Source organism: Artemia franciscana, chromosome 2 (assembly GCF_032884065.1).
Source record: "Artemia franciscana chromosome 2, ASM3288406v1, whole genome shotgun sequence".
Taxonomy (NCBI): domain Eukaryota; kingdom Metazoa; phylum Arthropoda; class Branchiopoda; order Anostraca; family Artemiidae; genus Artemia; species Artemia franciscana.
This window is the reverse complement of record NC_088864.1, coordinates 20,895,513-20,914,829: the sequence shown is the minus strand read 5'-3', so window position 1 is coordinate 20,914,829 and position 19,317 is coordinate 20,895,513. Positions and strand designations below refer to the sequence as shown.

At 32.7% G+C, this 19,317-nt stretch overlaps 1 protein-coding gene across 1 annotated transcript in view; it reads right to left on the bottom strand.

Annotated features, from left to right (window-relative positions):
• Positions 1–19,317, bottom strand: part of LOC136038605 (ATP-dependent helicase brm-like) — a 114,999-nt gene that overhangs the window by 22,507 nt on the left and 73,175 nt on the right. The window contains exons 11-15 of the mRNA XM_065721818.1: positions 18,622–18,826; positions 12,373–12,635; positions 8,057–8,236; positions 6,564–6,837; positions 5,847–6,000 (exon numbers count right to left, since the gene is read on the bottom strand). Of these exons, the coding sequence (XP_065577890.1) occupies positions 5,847–6,000; positions 6,564–6,837; positions 8,057–8,236; positions 12,373–12,635; positions 18,622–18,826 (1,076 nt within the window). The remainder of the gene's footprint in view (positions 1–5,846; positions 6,001–6,563; positions 6,838–8,056; positions 8,237–12,372; positions 12,636–18,621; positions 18,827–19,317) is intronic.

Genomic DNA, 19,317 nt, shown 5'->3' with positions numbered 1-19,317 from the left:
GACTTCAAGGCTTTGTCCCTCCAAAGTTTATTGAGGAATAATTATGAAGCCCATTTTCCGGTGAAAAAAATTAAAATATGCTCTACCGATAAACCTTACATTACTGCGACTTTTAAAAAACTAATAAGGAAAAAAATCAATTTGTTCAAGCAAGGACATATCTCACAGGCTAATGATCTAAGAAAGTTCCTGAAGAGAAAATTGAGAAAGGCAGCTTCTGGGTATTACAATAGTAAGGTTAAGGATTTGTATTCTAACAAACCTAAACAATGGTACAGGAAAATCAAAGAGATTTGCGGAAAAAACCCTGTTGAAGTTAATTTTCATCTCCCTGAGCCCCCTTCCAAGACAGCCAACGATTTGAACCTGCATCTTGCGTCCATAGTTCAAAGTCTCCCCCCTTTCACTGGCTCAGGTCAAACTATTCCTCCCTCCACCTCTTTCCCCCAAATTTCTCCCTCTGATATTATAAATAAAATCCAAAAGCTCAAAAAATCAAGTACTTGCCCATTAGACATCCCAATTGACTTGATTAAAGCCTTTTCAGACACAATTGCTGGACCTTTATCTGATATTTTTAACCAAATTACAAAATCTGGTAAATTCCCAAGTTGCTGGAAACTTGGTTTTATAACACCCATCCCAAAGAAATCTTCCAGTCTGACTATAACCAACAAGCGTCCTATTACACTCACTCCAGTTTTTTCTAAGCTTTACGAAGGGTTCCTTTGTGACTGGCTTAAAATTAAAATTATACCACGCATTGACATCCGACAGTTGGGTAATTTAAGAAAAACCTCCACCACCCATTACCTTATACACTTGATCCACACGACCCTAAGTGCAACTAGAGAAACCAAATGTTTGGCTAAACCTGGTTTTAGTCGATTTCCAAAAAGCGTTTGACTTAGTTAACCACACTATCCTAATTCGTTTACTACATGATAACTTGAAATTGACCCACTTTTAGTAAATATTGTTATATCGTTCCTTTCAGACAGATCACAAGTTGTAAAATACAAAAATACCTTCTCTAACCCCCTCCCTAGGTACTGTGGAATACCTCAAGGAACCTTATTGGGACCACTATTATTTCTTGTCATGATTAACGAAATTGGCAAGGAGTTCCCCCAACGATGGAAATATGTTGATGACTTTTCGATCCTTGAAGTATGTCATAGGAATATTAAAAGTGACCCGGTTGAAATCCTAACCCAATGTTCCGGATGAATCCAAGAACCTAAATATGACAGTAAATCCCACTAAATCACAGATAATGACAATCAACTTCTTGAAATCTACTTCTGCTTTTTGCGATCCGACCCCAAGCGAAATGCTAGTGAAACATATTAAGCTTCTTGGTGTCACAATTTCTAATGATCTTAAGTGGGAAACACATGTATCCAACATTGTTAAACAAGCAAATGTTTCACTATCTAATTTTAAGCTACTAAACAAATTTAATTGTCCTAAGATACATTCCCTCCGTGTTTACTTATCCTTTATCAGACCGTTATTGGAATATGCATGTCCGGTCTGGCATTCGCAACTTTCAAATGAACTTAGTGACAAAATCGAGTCGGTCCAAAAGCGTTCGCTCAGGATCATTTACAAAGAAGGCAAAATTCCATACTCCTTCCTCCTTAAAGCTGCGCGCATTACCACCTTAAAAGAAAGGAGGGAAAAAATTTGCCTGCTTTTCGCTAAATCAGTCATTTCCAATCCCCGCACTGAGGACTTACTCCCTGATTTTCACAATCCCATTAGACTCCGACTCCCCCGGTCAGCCTCCTTAGCAATCCCAACTTACTCTCCGATTCATGCTGTTACAGAAAGGTTTCACAAAAGTTTTATACCATTGCAATGGCAGCCGAAAGAGTGCCATTGTCAACTTCAGGACCCCTTACCGTATGCGAGACGTACAGGAGCCAATCACCCTGACTTTTGGGAATGATATTATACCACAAGCTACTGTGGTGAAATTTCCTGGTGTGTATCTTGACTGTTTTCTTTCTTTCAAACCGCATATAACTCACACCTGTTCCTTAATCCTCCGCCAATCTTCAATGTTGCACCGGATTAACTCATTTCTTCCTCCTGATATTATGGTTTCTCTTTATTATGCTTTTATTTATCCTTACCTTTCTTATTGCTGCTCTGTCTGGGGTAATACTAATAAATCTCTTCTCTGCTCACTTCAAAGAGCCCAAAATAGGGCAGTGAAGGCTACTTTTCTTCTCCCTCGGCTTTACCCTTCCTCTGATCTTTATAATGATACTGGAATAGCTCCGCTGGATCATATTATAGGTAAAAGTACTCTTTATTTTGCGCATTCTGCTTTTCTAGGTACTCTCCCACCGCCCCTACAGCAGTTTTTCTCACGGACAGGCTCAGGTAGGTACTTTTCTTCTTTACGTAATTTTCCTCGACGATTTATTTTACCAAAACGATCTTCTACAGCAGGCCAGAGGTCTCCAGTATATCAATCAATTCTATTATGGAACTCCATCCCTTCGGATGTCCCTCTTTTTCTTTCTGTAAAGGCATTATTTCGTCGGGTATTTCCAATTCAATAATTTTTCTCTCTTTATTAATCCTTTCCTAATTTGTATGTCTCTTCTCTTCTTTTAAAATCATTTTCAGCTATATGTTAAATCTCCTTCTAAATCTTCTATCTGTTAAATATCCTATCTATTCAATGTCCTTGTCTTGTTCCAGTGTTTTTGTTTTTTTTTCTTTGTATGTATTTTATAATAGTGTTTTATTCTTGTTCTCTGTGGTCCATTACAAGCAAAGCTTCTTGGGCCTAGTAACCACTTTACTTTTGTAATAGTTTTTTCTTTTAGTATCAATAAATTGATTGATTGATTTATTCTGAAACACCTTAATAATAATTCGTGATCATGTAATTGCCAAATTCCCCTTTTTACTGCAATGTTTTTGTAATTTAATTGTTAAGTTTATCTTTGATGATTTATTCTTTGATGAATTTGCTTTATCTTTGATGATTTTGCTTTTTTAATTCCTTTTAATTTTAAGTGTTTGACTTAATGTACTATTTTGATTTTTTTCTTAGCTTTTAGTGACATATAAAGCGAATTCGGCTCTTTAGAGCTTGTGATAGTTCTTTTGCAAATAAATCTTATCTTATCTTATCGGTTGAGGACCTTTTTAAAAAAACATCATATCTCAGTGGGCCACCAACTCCAAATATATTACCATATTAGATTTAGCCCCACTATAAAAATAATTAGGAATGGAAAATTTAAACACCACTAGACAATAGTTTTTACATGTAAATCATATATACTACATGTAAATCATACATAGTAACAAACACACATTGCAAAAAAATATTTCGCACTGAAACTGAAAATTAAAAATAGATAAATATATATATCATTAATTTATATTTGTTTTGCGGTATACGTTTCGTCACTCTTTAATTTTGCTGGTTGTGCCAGATTCTTCGGTTTCAGGTTTCGGTTATGACTAGATTTTTTTTTTTTTATTTATTTATTTATTTATTTTTTTAGTGCATTAGTTTTCACTTCATTAGGCGAGTACATTTCGTAAAAGTGTGACGAATTTCAGAGAACTAAAAATATTCAAGGTAGACACAGGACCTAGCCATTTCTAAACTACACAATGCATTCCTGTTAAAGAAAATACACGATTAATATCAAAATTAAGTATCCATCCAGTCTTACAAGAATACTTGATGGCTGGGGCCTAAAACAATAATTTTTACTGTTAGTGACACACAAATGATTTAATGGGATGAAAAGGCAGTAACATCTTCCTTGGAATAGCAGATTGACAGGAGTGAAGATCTTAAAGGAAAAAAACATATGATTATACGAGAAACTTTTTTGTAGTATTATTACAAGCCCTAAAAAACCCAACCCCCTGGTACTCTTTTCCCTTGGCTCCTTGTATCCTGATTGAGCATATATTAATAAGCGCAGGATTACTATCCAGAAATATCTTCCAAATTTTAAAGAAAGTTTCATAAAGATGACTAAAAAAATAAAAAGTATATAACATAAAAGTATTTACTGATAAAGCATAAAACATATGCCCAGAAAAAGAAAATTAGCATAACGCATAGCATAACACATAGGTATAATGGGTGGTAATTTGACCAAATATAACCCAAATGTTCTTATAGCTTCCTTTACTTGGATACATTAACCGAAAAGTGGATGTCAAGCTTGTCCATACAACCATTTGAATATTTATTTATACTACACCCCCTCCCTACTCGATATTGCAATCATTTGAATATTTATTGAAACTACACCCCTCTCCCTAATCGGTATTGCAATCATTTGAATATGTATTTAAACTACACCCCCTTCCCTACTCGGTATTGCAATCATTTGAATATTTATTTATACTACACCCCCTCCCTACTCGATATTGCATTCTGGAAGTTTCAGCTGAACCGTATCTGAAAGATATGAGGAAAATATTCTCAAGGATGCTTCAGAAACATTTCTGCTCAAATCTACACATTCGGTAATCTTTGAAAATACTAATATCATGCGGGTGCCTCTATAAAAGGATTCAGAATTTTAAAGCATTCTGCATACTCGAAAAAGAAAAAGAGGAAACATAATAAGAAAGAATTGTAAGTAATTGCTGGTAAACTAAAAAAACGAGAAAGGAGAAAAGTGAAACGGCTGTGTAATTAAACGAGGGCCTCATTGTCTAGAGTCGAACCTAGTTTGCAATCTGAACCTTTTTCAGTCTTCAAAAAAAATCAATGTATAGTTTGTGAGGTCTAAAGAAAACTAGTGAAACAATTGATAAAAGAATTTCCGATATATATCGATCCTGGATTGAAATTAAATTAAAATTTAATTGAACTTGACTTGGAGAGGAGCAAAATCGTTGTCCAAAAAATATTCGAATTTCCCTATAAATCGCCCAGCTATGTAAAAGGATTAATTAAAAATAGTCTAAAAGCACAAGTAATGTGCTATGTACAACCGTTTGATTACCTAACTTAATTAACGCATTAATTTTAATTTAGTTAATTTTCATTAATTTAACCCCATTTTAATTATTTAATTAACCAATTGATTAACAAGCATTCATTGAATACAGGTAGACCTAAATTGAATTTGAACGCCAAAATTTGCTTCAAGCCGAGAGAAACTTTTTTCATTTCTCTCGAATTTTGGCAAGAGAATCGCAAGTAAACTAAAAACGCTTTATAAATTGAACACCAATTCGTCAAGATCAATGAAATCATGTGAATTAGTCTTACTTCTTTTAAATAAATTACCTCTTCTTTAAATAGGATAATTATGGAAGGTACGGGTGGCAAACTCATCCCAAAAGAAAAAACAAAAACCCTTTCCTCTATATGTTCCTCACTTTGAAAATACACCACTCTCGCTAAAAAGTTTATGAATTCGATCTGGGATTTTGGCTATTTGAAGGAAAATAGATCGTAGGATATTTCTCTGGTGGGACTGTCAAAAGCTGAAAATGTTAATTTTCATACCCCTTTTCCTCTACCTCTCTGGATTAGAGGCAACCCTTCCAACAATCGCGACGGAAGGGGATCCCTTCGTACAAAATACGACTATCCATATACAGAAGCATCAATTTACGAAAATTTAGAGGGGGGAAATAAATTTTCCAATATCGAGGGGGAGGGAGCACGTTTGCCTTTTTTAATGAAAATACCAAAAAAGGACATTTTCAATGAAAACACCGAGGAAAGACATTTTTAACGAGAATACCTTCCCAAAAAAGGTATTTTCAAAATTAAAGGGTAGGGGGCAGGGACCCCTCTCCCCCTTAATTGACACTGCAGTCAAAATTTAGCTTACTGTTTCATCGTCTGGAACTTCATTTTCTTCTTCATCCTCAAGGGACTCGTATTGTGTCAATATATTTTGCAAGAACTGTCGTCGCTCAACTCCCGTGGATTTTTGGTCAAACATACCAGCCTGAATAACTTTTTCGTCCATATTCAACTTGTACCTAAATTAATTACATATTTAATAGTTAAAAAATTATTACATCATCCATAATTAATTATTTTTTTTTATTATAATTACTAAAATTATTACTTCTTAAATTTTTTATACTAATATTTACTAATTAATAATCTTTACTTTAATTATTACGTGATGAGTTATTCATAATCAACCGAATATTTTCTGGAAAATCCTCTTAAAATTATAAACACTTACCGGGATGCACCACTCAACAACAATATCTATATAATAAATAAAAACACCATGCTCAGGGAAAAAAAGATTAAGGATCAACAAGAGTATCATATCTTTTTTTGGTCACACGCGGTACGATAGAAACCCCGATCAAAAATCTAGAAGGAACATCGTTTGGTACAGCTGACATTACTATAGAAGGATTAAGAGGTATAGGTTATGTGGTAGAAACGCAAGCCATCCATGGCTTGCATCCATGGCTGTAAAAAATCCATGGAAATGGTGGTATTTTGAATGCCAATTATAGCGGAACAGATCTAAATAATTCTAAGTCTCATTAAGCATCGTTAAGTCTTCACTAAAATATCTTACCGAGCAGCAGCAAGGATACGTTCTTCAACAGAGTTAACAGTCATAAGTCGGAGCACCCGGACCTCATTGGTCTGTCCTATACGATGGGCTCGATCTTGAGCCTGTAAGTCTTGATGCGGATTCCAGTCACTGTCAAAAATAACCACCGTATCAGCTGATTGAAGGTTTAACCCAAGACCACCAGCTCTTGTCGACAGAAGAAATAGAAAGTAATCGGAGTCAGGAGCATTAAACCTCTTCAACATTTCTGCACGATCTTCAGCCTTTGTAGTTCCTAAAATATAAAAAAAAGCATGCCTAATATAAAAATAAATAAAATATGGGTAATATGCATTCAGAATTAAATGAAAATATAGGAATATGTAGAGGGCAAGACTTGTATTAAGAGTAAATCAAATGAAATAAAAGGCTTGAATCTCCATGGAATGGACTAACAGTGACATTAGGAGTAGCGGAACACGTACCTCATTTTGAAGAGAAATTCAAAGACTATTTTTTTTGGGAATAAGATTTTTGAATCCAGGGTTAAGAGAGGAGAGAGGAGACAGGAGAGAGGAGAGAGGAGAGAGAGAGAGAGAGAGAGAGAGAGAGAGAGAGAGAGAGAGAGAGAGAGAGAGAGAGAGAGAGAGAGAGAGAGAGAGAGAGAGGGGGGGGGGTGATGAGTATTAATGACAGAAGGAAAGTGGATTTGCTATTATTGTTTTTTGCTAGATTTACCTATTTATTTGATACAGTTGATAAGTAGTTTTGCGGACTTTCGCGTGACCTAAAACCCTCATAGGTTTTTTTCCAGTGCGAGAATATTTTATATGTATTTATTTGTGCTTGTCAAAAATAAAAATTTGAACTTTGGCTCTGAAAATATTCAAAAATTTGAATATTTTGGCTTCACTCTCGAAAACATATCAACGGAAAGAGAGAAGAAAAGAAAAAAAAAGCAATTGACCAAATAACATGAATATATTTTTATTATTAAATCACTGAGTCATAAACACACACGAAAGAAACTTCCGGGTGAGGAGAAAGAGGAATTATGCTAGGGATTGGTCAACAATCCGGTCCTATTCCAAACATCTAGTTTTTCACATTCTGGCTTATTTTTAAAAAATTTCCTCCGGACGCAGGCGTAACGACAGGGTGAATTTACTGGCCAATATTGTCATCTCACCTTAAACTAAAACTCAACAATATCAATTTGAATTTTTTTTTTCTTTTTGACTTTCCATGTTTTATATTGTCATTGTTTATAAAGCATTTTTTTCACTGTCGTGTGCATCTTTTTTTTCTTTTTGCTTATCCTAGGGATTTTTATTTTCTAATAACTGTTCTTATTTCATATGCTGATTTTTCTAAGCCTTTCCCTCCAGAATTTAGCTAATCAATGGCAGAAAAATTTCAACCGTCATATTAGGATGCGTTAGAACCCAAAAGAAGCTTGAATTAAACACCAGCCAATACCATTCAACTGAAGGCAAAATTTCTCAACGGCTTACCATCAAGTCGCATATATTTCCAGCCTCTAAAGTTGAGATAATCTTCGAGTATGTTCATCAATTGAGTCATTTGACAGAAAACAAGACATCGATGGTTAAACTTGAATAACTTGGGCAGAATTCTATCAAGCAATTCAAACTTCCCAGAGACACGATACAAATCTGCTCCAGTTACAATCCCTAAAAAGAAAAAACCTTTCCAGTTCTGGCAAAATCCTTGTCTAATTATTTGTATAGATAATCTTGGGTTGGCATAACTACACTTTTTAAAATGGAAAACCCCTAGAAAAAAATCAGATACATTTATGCAAAACCAGTAATTTCTACTCATTGAAAAAAAAAAAAAAAAAAAAAAAAGAAAAAAAAAAAAAAAAAAAGAGAAACCGAAACTGAAACAACGGGATTAAACAGTGGAAAAAGAAAAAAAGAAAGAAAAACGGAATTAGCGATCTTGCGGAAGTCTTTTTTGCCCTTTTATTAGGTTATGGTAAACTACCCCATTAATTTGGCAACTAAGCAGTTTCTGAATAAGGGGGCGGGGCCATAAAAATCCATCTATTTGTTTTATTTACGTTATTTGTTTTATTTAATTTATGTATTTACTATTAATCCATCTATTTGCTTTATTTACTTGAATGGTTAAATGACCTTTATTTACTTAAAATGGCCATTGTAATAAATAAAGCAATTTCTACACAATTACTGAACCTTTCAAAAATGCTGAAATAAATTGATATGTCAAAACTTTGTTTGAATACTTCTTTTGGAAAATGATGGACGTGGAGGGAGGAGGGAGGGAAGGGTTGGTTTCTCTCAAATTGCCTTGATTCTTAAAAAGGGCACTTTGAATTCCAATTTAAAATCAAATGAGACCCGTCTGAATTTAATACGGCCATCCATTTCAAAAAAACCTTATATACCTCCAAGGGAATAAAGATTGGATTGATTTTGGGTTGACTTATGACGGACAATGTCCAATGGGCTTGTATGCCAAATCTGGGACTGAATTTGCTTGGACTCACGGGCAAACTAGTGAAATACATGCCTAATGGGCTTGGCCGCTTGTAGTCTAAAGGTGGAATAACGTGTCATAGTATTGATACGTGACCGACAAGTCCCCTGTGGACTCCTAGGCAAACGGTGAAACCTATAGTTTTCCAAGCTTTTAGTTAATTGGCAGGGGGTAAACGGCGGGAGTGAGTATGACTCTCTTATTGGACAAATACTTTTGTGTTAGCTTTTGGAAAGGCACGCCTGCCTAGAGTCTACGAGTCTAAGCTGAACAAAAAGGCTATTTTAAAACGTTGATTGGATGTGTTTCGGGAAAAAGTGGGGGTGGAGGAAGGTTAAGTGCCCTCCAATCACTATCGACTGCTAAAAAGGGCACTAGTTCTTCCAATTCCAATCGAATGAGCCCTTTTTGTTTCTACGACAACAGTTTCGATAGGAAGTGTCCTGGTCTAAGACAAACAAAAGAAATTGAACAAAATAATTATAAATTTCTTCAAACCCCACCATTACTTTTTCACCTTCATTTAGTCCAAATGACTTAGTCTTCTTTAAAAAAAATCCAAGATATTCTTGCACCCTGAGCATAACTAATATTATTCTCGTACATAGCGCTAATCACTTCAATGTATTTATCTGATATACCATACAAGGATAGGACCTTCTCTAAAGCTCTTGTACGAGCTGAATCAAACGATTACTCATTATCCATAAAACTGAGAACTAAAACCTGTTTGATAACTCAATTATTAAATAAGAGTGAAAATTTGATCGACACATCCTATATCCTTCCTAAAACCACACTATACTTCTCTTAAAACTTTATCTACAGCGCCTAAAAAATAAAGTCCAAAAAAGTGAAAAAGTAAAGTGAAGTCTAAAAATATCATCATACTAAATAATTTACTTCCCACAGAAACCAGGCAAATACCTCTATAATTATCACACTCACTTTTATCACCTTTCTTATAGGGTGGTTTAATTAGAGTTTTCCTAAAATCGCTAGCAACATCCCTTTTTCTTAATAACCTTTTTCTTAATAATTTTAAGTAGCTTATCTGTAATCTCTTACCTAGGGCCCAACCGATATGGATTTTTGTGGTCCAACTCCGATATATCGGTAGCATACCGATACGATTCCGGTATATTTTGCCCATAAACTCCCCTCTGGGGAAAAAAAAACCTTGCTTTACATTCTTATGGTATGATTTCTTACAAAGTCGGCTATCATAAGAAGACAATATAGTTCTGTCGGCAAAGTTTACAATCAAAGCGGGTGGCACCACATAAAATTTGAAGAGCTGTCAAATTAATCAATTGGCATTTCTTTTAAGGGGATTTTTTGCATTTTCCTTGCAGATATATTAGAAATTTTTTTAGGAGCAACACTTTCCTTAATTTTGAATATTCTACTCCGTCTGATCAAACAAAATTTACACTTTCTAACAGAAATTACTCCATATATGAAAGGGGCTTTTCCTCCTCAACGCCCCGATCTTTACGCTAAAGTTTGTTACTGTTTTAAAAAGTAGAGTTAAGAGAAAGAGTCAAACTTTAGCGTAAAGATCGAGGCGTTGAGGAGGAAAAGCCCCTTTCATATACGGAGTAATTTCTGTTCGTCTTAAGTTTTAATGTCGCTCCTTACTTTCATTTAAAAAACTTATTTTTTTATTTAATACGAGTAAGGATCAAACAAAACTAATATTGTGATTCAACTGTTTCGTCATCTTTACAGCATATTTGACCAGCAAATTAATTTTTTTCTCCGACGCGAAAAGAGTGACAAACTTTTTATTCTTCACAGGAATAAATAACAGGCAAGATGCATGACTAGAACCAGTCCCATATTTCTACTTCTTCTAAGGTTTCAAAAAATTGAAAATTAAAAGTATTTTATTAAGACATATTCTTAAATACGGATATAGATATATTTATTGTTACAATGACTAATAATTACACACAAGCCTATATGCTCTAAGCGAGACATATCTGCAGCAGGGAAGTTTTTGAGCACGTAACGTAACATCCCAAATTTTTAAAGATTATCCCATAATTCCGTGTACATTCTGCATAAATTTGTCTATTTTTCCGCTTTTTCGTATATGTTAAACTTCCCAAATTTTCGGACGGCCAACAATAATCAGAGTTCCTGCATTCCAAGATATCTACAATATTTCTGGTTCCTACACACCTACCTCCTCTAAGACCAAGCCTCAGCCGCACAACTCAAGCTACCTCTTAAAGGTAAAGCATCATACATTATACATCTTAGTCTGAAATTCTTTGGAGGACGGGGGATTGAATAATTTCCCCAGGGTTTCGGTTTGGTATCTGAAAAAGGCTCTTTAACAAGCCAAAATATTCTAATTTCATCTCGGAAAAAGAAGGGGATCCAGTGAACAACTTTCTGGGAGAATCATGTTCGGCTTGATAATTTTTAAGAGATTAAGTGAGAAAAGTAGACATAAGGCATTGGGAACATCACCGACTTCAAAGCATCTTGAGAGTTAAATAAGATAAAAGTTTGAAACTTTACCAAACACAATAAAAGTTGTTTAAGTGCATTTTTGTAGCTTTCTTACGACTCGAAAAGACACTTGGGGGGAGGGGGCTCTAACTAGGAGGATCAAAGATTTACAAATCAAAATCTACAGGGGCTCTACAATCAAGGTAAAGGGGCTCAAAGATCTACAAATGTTTAGAAGCACAATCTTATTTACTCTCTTGTTTAACTGAACTGTTCTTGTCAACTTTATAGATTAATATTGACAGTTGGATTAAACTTGGAAGAAAGGGAATCTATTTTAAAGTGCTACTACAAGTGTAAAAAATACAGCTGAAGTTCGACTATCTTCAAATGTAACTCTAATTGTAATGGCAACAAGTGATGGCAACTGTTGGAAGTCCTTTTTGAAATCCTCTCCTAAGTTCTCTTGGGAGTTTAAGCCATTTAAAATCAAAGCCCATGAAATTTTTTCAAGTACAATTTTATTTACTCTCTTGTTTAACTGAACTGTTCTTGTCAACTTTATAGATTAATATTGACAGTTGGATTAAACTTGGAAGAAAGGGAATCTATTTTAAAGTGCTACTACAAGTGTAAAAAATACAGCTTAAGTTCGATTATCTTCAAATGTAACTCCAATTGTAATGGCAACAAGTGATGGCAACTGTTGGAAGTCCTTTTTGAAATCCTCTCCTAAGTTCTCTTGGGAGTTTAAGCCATTTAAAAGCACAGTATATGAAATTTCAAAAGCAGTAAAACCCTGGATGACGTCCATACGCCAACCCCTACCCCTAATACATACCTTGTATTCCAACGTGTCTTGCATATGCTTCTTCAATATGTGGGAACATGAAAGGATGGTTACACAGCTTTCTAAGCTGCATAATGGTGTTCATCAGCTGCTTTGAACCACCTTGGCCTGATTTCCCCTTTTCGGAGCCGTCTGTCAACATGGCACCTTTTGTGTGTAAATGTGAGTATAAAACTTTCTGTAATCCAGACATGTCACATTTAATAATGTATTCAATCTTATCTGGCAGTTGACTTTCTACCTCTTTCTTCAATCTAGAGAGAATATAAATAACTGACAGTTACAAATAATAAAAAGAAAAAACATCTGAATTACAAAATTTTTGAGAAGCTGTCAAATGTGTATGTAAACAAGTTTTCTCGGTTAACAAAGATTCGCTCTGGCAGTATTACAGAGGATTTCGATATGGATTAATAAAACTGATAGATCTAGATAAGGTGCTACCTAGTAAAGAACGAACATGTATAAATATATATATATATATATATATATATATATATATATATATATATATATATATATATATATATATATATACATATATATATATATGTATATATATATATATATATATATATATATATATATATATATATATATATATATATATATATATATATATATATATATATATATACATATATATATATACATATATACACACATATATATATATATATATATATATACATATATATATATATATACATATATACACACATATATATATATATATATGTATATATATATATATATATATATATATATATATATATATATATATATATATATATATATATACATATATATATATATATATATCTATATATATAAAAATAAGTTGTCTGTCTGTGGATGTGGATCTTTCAGGTGATGTCATGTTTCTGTGTCGACTGACGTCATGTTTTCGACTGACGAAATTACAGACCGGGACATCGGGACACAAATGACGACCGGGACACCGGCACATAGGGAATATAAATGACGACCGGGACACAAGGAATGTTCGATTAGCAATCACCATCAACAAAGCACCGAGACACAAATGACGACCGGGACACAGGAAGTATAAATGACGACCAGGACATAAGTAAAAAAAAATTAAAAACTAAAAAAAAGGTAAAAACTACAAAAAAACTAAAAAGAAAAAAAAACTAAAAACTAATAAAAAACTAAAAAAGCTAAAAAGCTAAAAAATGAAAAAGAAAAAAAAATGAAAAATAAAGGAGAAAAACAAAACTAAAAAAAAAAACTAAAAAAAGGTAAAAAACTAAAACCTAAAAAAAGACCAATTCAAAAACAAAAACGAATGTATATACAGACCGGGACACAAATGACGACCGAGACACAGGGACACAACTACAACAGGGACGCCGGGGGGCTCAGGGGGATATATAAATGACGATGGCGACACAGGGAATCGTCGATTAGCAATCACCATCAACAAAGCTCAAGGGCAATCATTAGAATCATGAGGTATAGATCTGAATACGGATTGTTTTCCCATGGACCATTATATGTTGCATGTTCAAGAGTCGTTAAACCTGACATTCTATTTATATGCACAGACAATGGGACAGCAAAGAATGTTGTATATTCGCAAGTTTTACGTAGTTAAAAACATATATATATATATATATATATATATATATATATATATATATATATATATATATATATATATATATATATATATATATATATATATTCACAGGTGGGACATAGGGACACAACTACAATGGCGCGTAACTAATATGGCGCGTAACGACTTACGCGCGCGGGGGGGCTTGGGGGGGGGGGCGAAGCGCCCCACCCAACTAGGTATATATATATATATATATATATATATATATATATATATATATATATATATATATATATATATATATTATTGGTATATAAATACTATGTCTTTATAAACAAGCAATAACTTTGTTTTTTCTCGAGAACAGATCTATATTTTGTCAGGAAAATTAGTATTTCGGGATATTCTCGCATAAAAAAACAATCTAGATAGGTCAGAAGTAAGTATAAGTGATTCTGCCTGCAATAGTGAAAGAGGCTTTCTTTTTAAGACATAAAAAAAAGTTGCAAAAAAGAAAAAAAAAGAAGAAAAACTGAAAAAAGAGAAAAAAAACTAAAAAATAAAGAAGAAAAAGAAAACTAAAAACAGAAGAAAACTAAATCAAAAAAAAAAAAATGTAAAAAAGTAAAAAAAAAACTAAAAAGAAAAAAGTAAAAAAAAACTAAAAAGGAAAAAAGAAAAAACTAAAAAAAAACTAAAAACCTAAATAAAGAAAAAACCAAAAAAATTCAATAAAAAAGAAACTAAAAAAGAAAAAACTTAGAAACCAAAACTTTGAAGCTTAGTAGATATCATTGTTAGAAATTCGACTTGCTTTAATAATCAAATTTCTTTGAAAAAACAGCAATATGAAAAGACAGCAAATTGTCTGCGGTTAGAACACAAGGGACAATGAGAATCCATATATAGAAGCCTGCCGAGTGCAGGGCCAAAGCTAGTATATATCTATATATATAAAAATAAGATGTCTGTGTGTTATTTCTGTCGAGTGACGTCATGTTTGTCGACTGACAAATTACAGACCGGGACATCGGGACACAAATGACGACCTGGACACCGGGACATAGGAAATATAAATGACGACCGGGACACTCAAAGAGAAAGCGACCGGGACACAGGGAATGTTCGATTAGCAATCACCATCAACAAAGCACCGGGACACAAATGACGACCGGGACACAGGGGATATAAATAACGACCGGGACACTCAAAGAGAAATTACAGACCGGGACACAAATGTCGACCGGGACACAGGGAATGTTCGATTAGCAATCACCATCAACAAAGCTCAAGGGTAATCATTAGAATAATGAGGTATAGATCTGAATACAGATTGTTTTTCCCATGGACAATTTTATGTTGCATGTTCAAGAGTCGGTAAACCTGACAATCTATTTATATGCACAGACAATGGGACAGCCAAGAATGTTGTATATTCGCAAGTTTTACGTAGTTAAAAACATATAAATAAATATATATATATATATATATATATATATATATATATATATATATATATATATATATATATATATATATATATATATATATATATATATATATATATATCTATATATATAAAAATAAGTTGTCTGTCTGTCTGTGGATGGATCAGGTGACGTCACCTGAAAAAACTGGATCAGGTGACGTCAAAACTGAAAAACTAAAAAAAGGCAAAAACTACAAAAAAAACTAAAAACTAATAAAAAAAATAAAAAAGCTAAAAAACTAAAAAAAGTAAAAAAAGGCAAAAACTACAAAAAAAACTAAAAACTAATAAAAAAGCTAAAAAACTAAAAAAAAGGCAAAAACTACAAAAAAAACTAAAAACTAATAAAAAAAATAAAAAAGCTAAAAAACTAAAAAAACTAAAAAAACTAAAAAAAGGTAAAAAACTAAAAAAACTAAAAACTAAAAAAAACTAAAAAAAAGGAAAAAACTGAAAAATAAGCTAAAATAAAGGTAAAAACCAATAAAAAACTAAAAAAAAAACTGAAAAAACTAAAAAAAGGCAAAAACTACAAAAAAACTAAAAACTAATAAAAAAAGTAAAAAAGCTAAAAAACTAAAAAAACTAAAAAAACTAAAAAAACTAAAAAGAGGTAAAAAACAAAAAAAAAAAAAAAAAAACTAAAAAAAAAGGAAAAAACTGAAAAATAAGCTAAAATAAAGGTAAAAACCAATAAAAAACTAAAAAGAAAAAAAGGAAAAAACTAAAAAAAATTTTCATCTAAAAAACTAAAAAAAACTAAAAAAGGTAAAAACTAAAAGAACTAAAAAAGAAAAAAATAAATGACGACACTCAAAGAGAAAGCGACCAGGACAAAAGGAATGTTCGATTAGCAATCAACAAAGCACCGGGACACAGGGAGTATAAATGACGACCAGGACATAAGTAAAAAAAAAAACTAACAAAACTAAAAAGAAGGTAAAAACTACAAAAAAACTAAAAAGAAAAAAAAACTAAAAACTAATAAAAAAACTAAAAAATCTAAAAATCTAAATAAACTAAAAAAGAAAAAAAAAAGGAAAAAAATAAAGGAGAAAAACAAAACTAAAAAACGAATGTATATACAGACCGGTACACCGGGATACAAATGACGACCGGGACACAGGGAATATAAATGACGACCGGGACACAGGGACACAACTACAACGGGGACACCGGGGGAAACAGGGGGATATAAATGACGACCGGGACAAAAAAACTAAAAAGAAAAAAAAACTAAAAACTAATAAAAAAACTAAAAAATCTAAAAATCTAAATAAGCTAAAAAGAAAAAAAAAGGAAAAAAATAAAGGAGAAAAACAATACTAAAAAACGAATGTATATACAGACCGGGACACCGGGATACAAATGACGACCGGGACACAGGGAATATAAATGACGACCGGGACACAGGGACACAACTACAACGGGGACACCGGGGGAAACAGGGGGATATAAATGACGACCGGGACAGGGAATGGTCGATTAGCAATCACCATCAACAAAGCTCAAGGGCAATCATTAGAATCATGAGGTATAGATCTGAATACAGATTGTTTTCCCATGGACCATTATATGTTGCATGTTCAAGAGTCGGTAAACCTGACAATCTATTTATATGCAAAGACAATGGGACAGCAAAGAATGTTGTATATTCGCAAGTTTTACGTAGTTAAAACCATATATATATATATATATATATATATATATATATATATATATATATATATATATATATATATATATATATATATATATATATATATATATATATATATATATATATATATATATATATATCTATCTATATTCACAGGTGGGACATAGGGACACAACTACAATGGCGCGTAACTATTATGGTGCGTAACGACTTACGCGCGCGGGGGGGCTTGGGGGGGGGCGCGAAGCGCCCCCACCAACTAGGTGTTGGGGTGGCGCGAAGCGCCACCCCAACAGCTAGTATATATATATATATATATATATATATATATATATATATATATATATATATATATATATATATATATATATATATATATCTACCGGGGTGCACAGGGGGGATATATAAATGACGACCAGGACACAGGGAGTGTTCGATTAGCAATCACCATCAACAAAGCTCAAGGGCAATCATTAGAATAATGAGGTATAGATTATTACACATAATAGTTGGTGGGGTATATATATATATATATATATATATATATATATATATATATATATATATATATATATATATATATATATATATATATATATATATATATATATATATATATATATATATATATATATGTAATATTTTTTCTGTGATCTGAGAAGGTCACAGGGTCATAATAAGAACTAGGATTAGTTTTTTTTTTTTCCTCAAAATTTCCTTAGCATAAAAAAATTAATTATATAAATAATATTTGAAAGTCTCTACGGATTTATTACAAGACTGAATGTTATTGTGTTCACTACATTGTTTTTTGTACAGCAAATGAATAATAATTTTTTAACCTAGAAAGAATCTTGCAATATTTTAAGGTTCAAAATTTCATTATTATCGTCCAACTTCTTTGCAGAGCATATTTATATTCTTCCCGATTCAAATATTTTAGTTTCCAGTACTTTAGAGAAACTGTAGAATTTAATCTATCCAAAAGAACGTTATTATTGGCCTTCATCCCAGCAGTAACCTCAAGAAGAATATTCACCTAAAATTTCCCTAGGGATTTATTACAAGAATGAAGATGATTGTGTTCACTACCGTGTTTTTGGCAGAGTAAATGAATAACAATTGGCTAATATTATAATATACACAATGTATATATGTAGACGATTCTTTTTACCAATAATTTGGTAAAAAGAAGGATAATAATGGCCAGACCAGCCATTTCTAGAGCAGACATTTTGATGTCTTTATTTTACAGTTGTCTTCTCAAATTAACAAAGGTCCCATACAAGCCAAATTCAATAAATTTGCGTACATATGAAGTAGATACGTACTAATATATTCTATCAATCTGCCATACCAGCAAAAGAAATTAGTCGTGGTCACCTTCTTGCAGCGCCCCTGGGGATAGCGACAAAAAATTGGGGCCTAATACTAAATTTTTCTTAAACTAAGAAGAAGTATCGGTAGTAGGAAAAAATTAACAATTATTATACAAAAATGCCTTACCTTCTCAAGAGGAAAGGACGAAGAACTTTATGAAGACGACGGATAATGAGAATAGTTTCTTCTTCGTTCAGTTCAACCTTTTCGCCCGTTGTTGCGAAGGGGGCATTGAACCACTGATCAAATGTTGTTACTGATTTGAAGATCGAAGGCAGTAAGAAGTTCAACAGAGCCCAGAGCTCAGGCAGTTTATTCTGAAGAGGTGTACCTATAAAAAAATTAAAGAAAATACAATGCGTCAGACCGAAATAGGTTCTGATGGGCCCAGATGACCCATTTTTTTTTTAATATTACTGTTTACGCTCAAAACCCACTAATTTCTAAATGAATAATTCGTTTATAATCTTAAGAATATATTTTCCTTTAATTTTGCACTTATTAATCAAGACTTGGCCCAAACTCAATTATTGCATTGATAATGTATTTTTGTTTCGTTGACTTTGGACAACCATTGGGACGCCTTCGATCAAATGTTCGTTTGCTGAAGCATTAATAAAAGAAACAGTTCTTTCCTTCTTTCCTTCGCTGTATTCCTCTTTTAATATTAAAATGTTCTCTTTTTTTAAATATTCTTTTTTCCTCTTTATAATCCATTATTTACAGCACAAAGCAAAAATAAAAAGATTCAGTTTCTAGCAGAGAGAGTACAATGAATGAATACCATATTTTCCTTTCAGATACGATCAACAGTATTTCGAT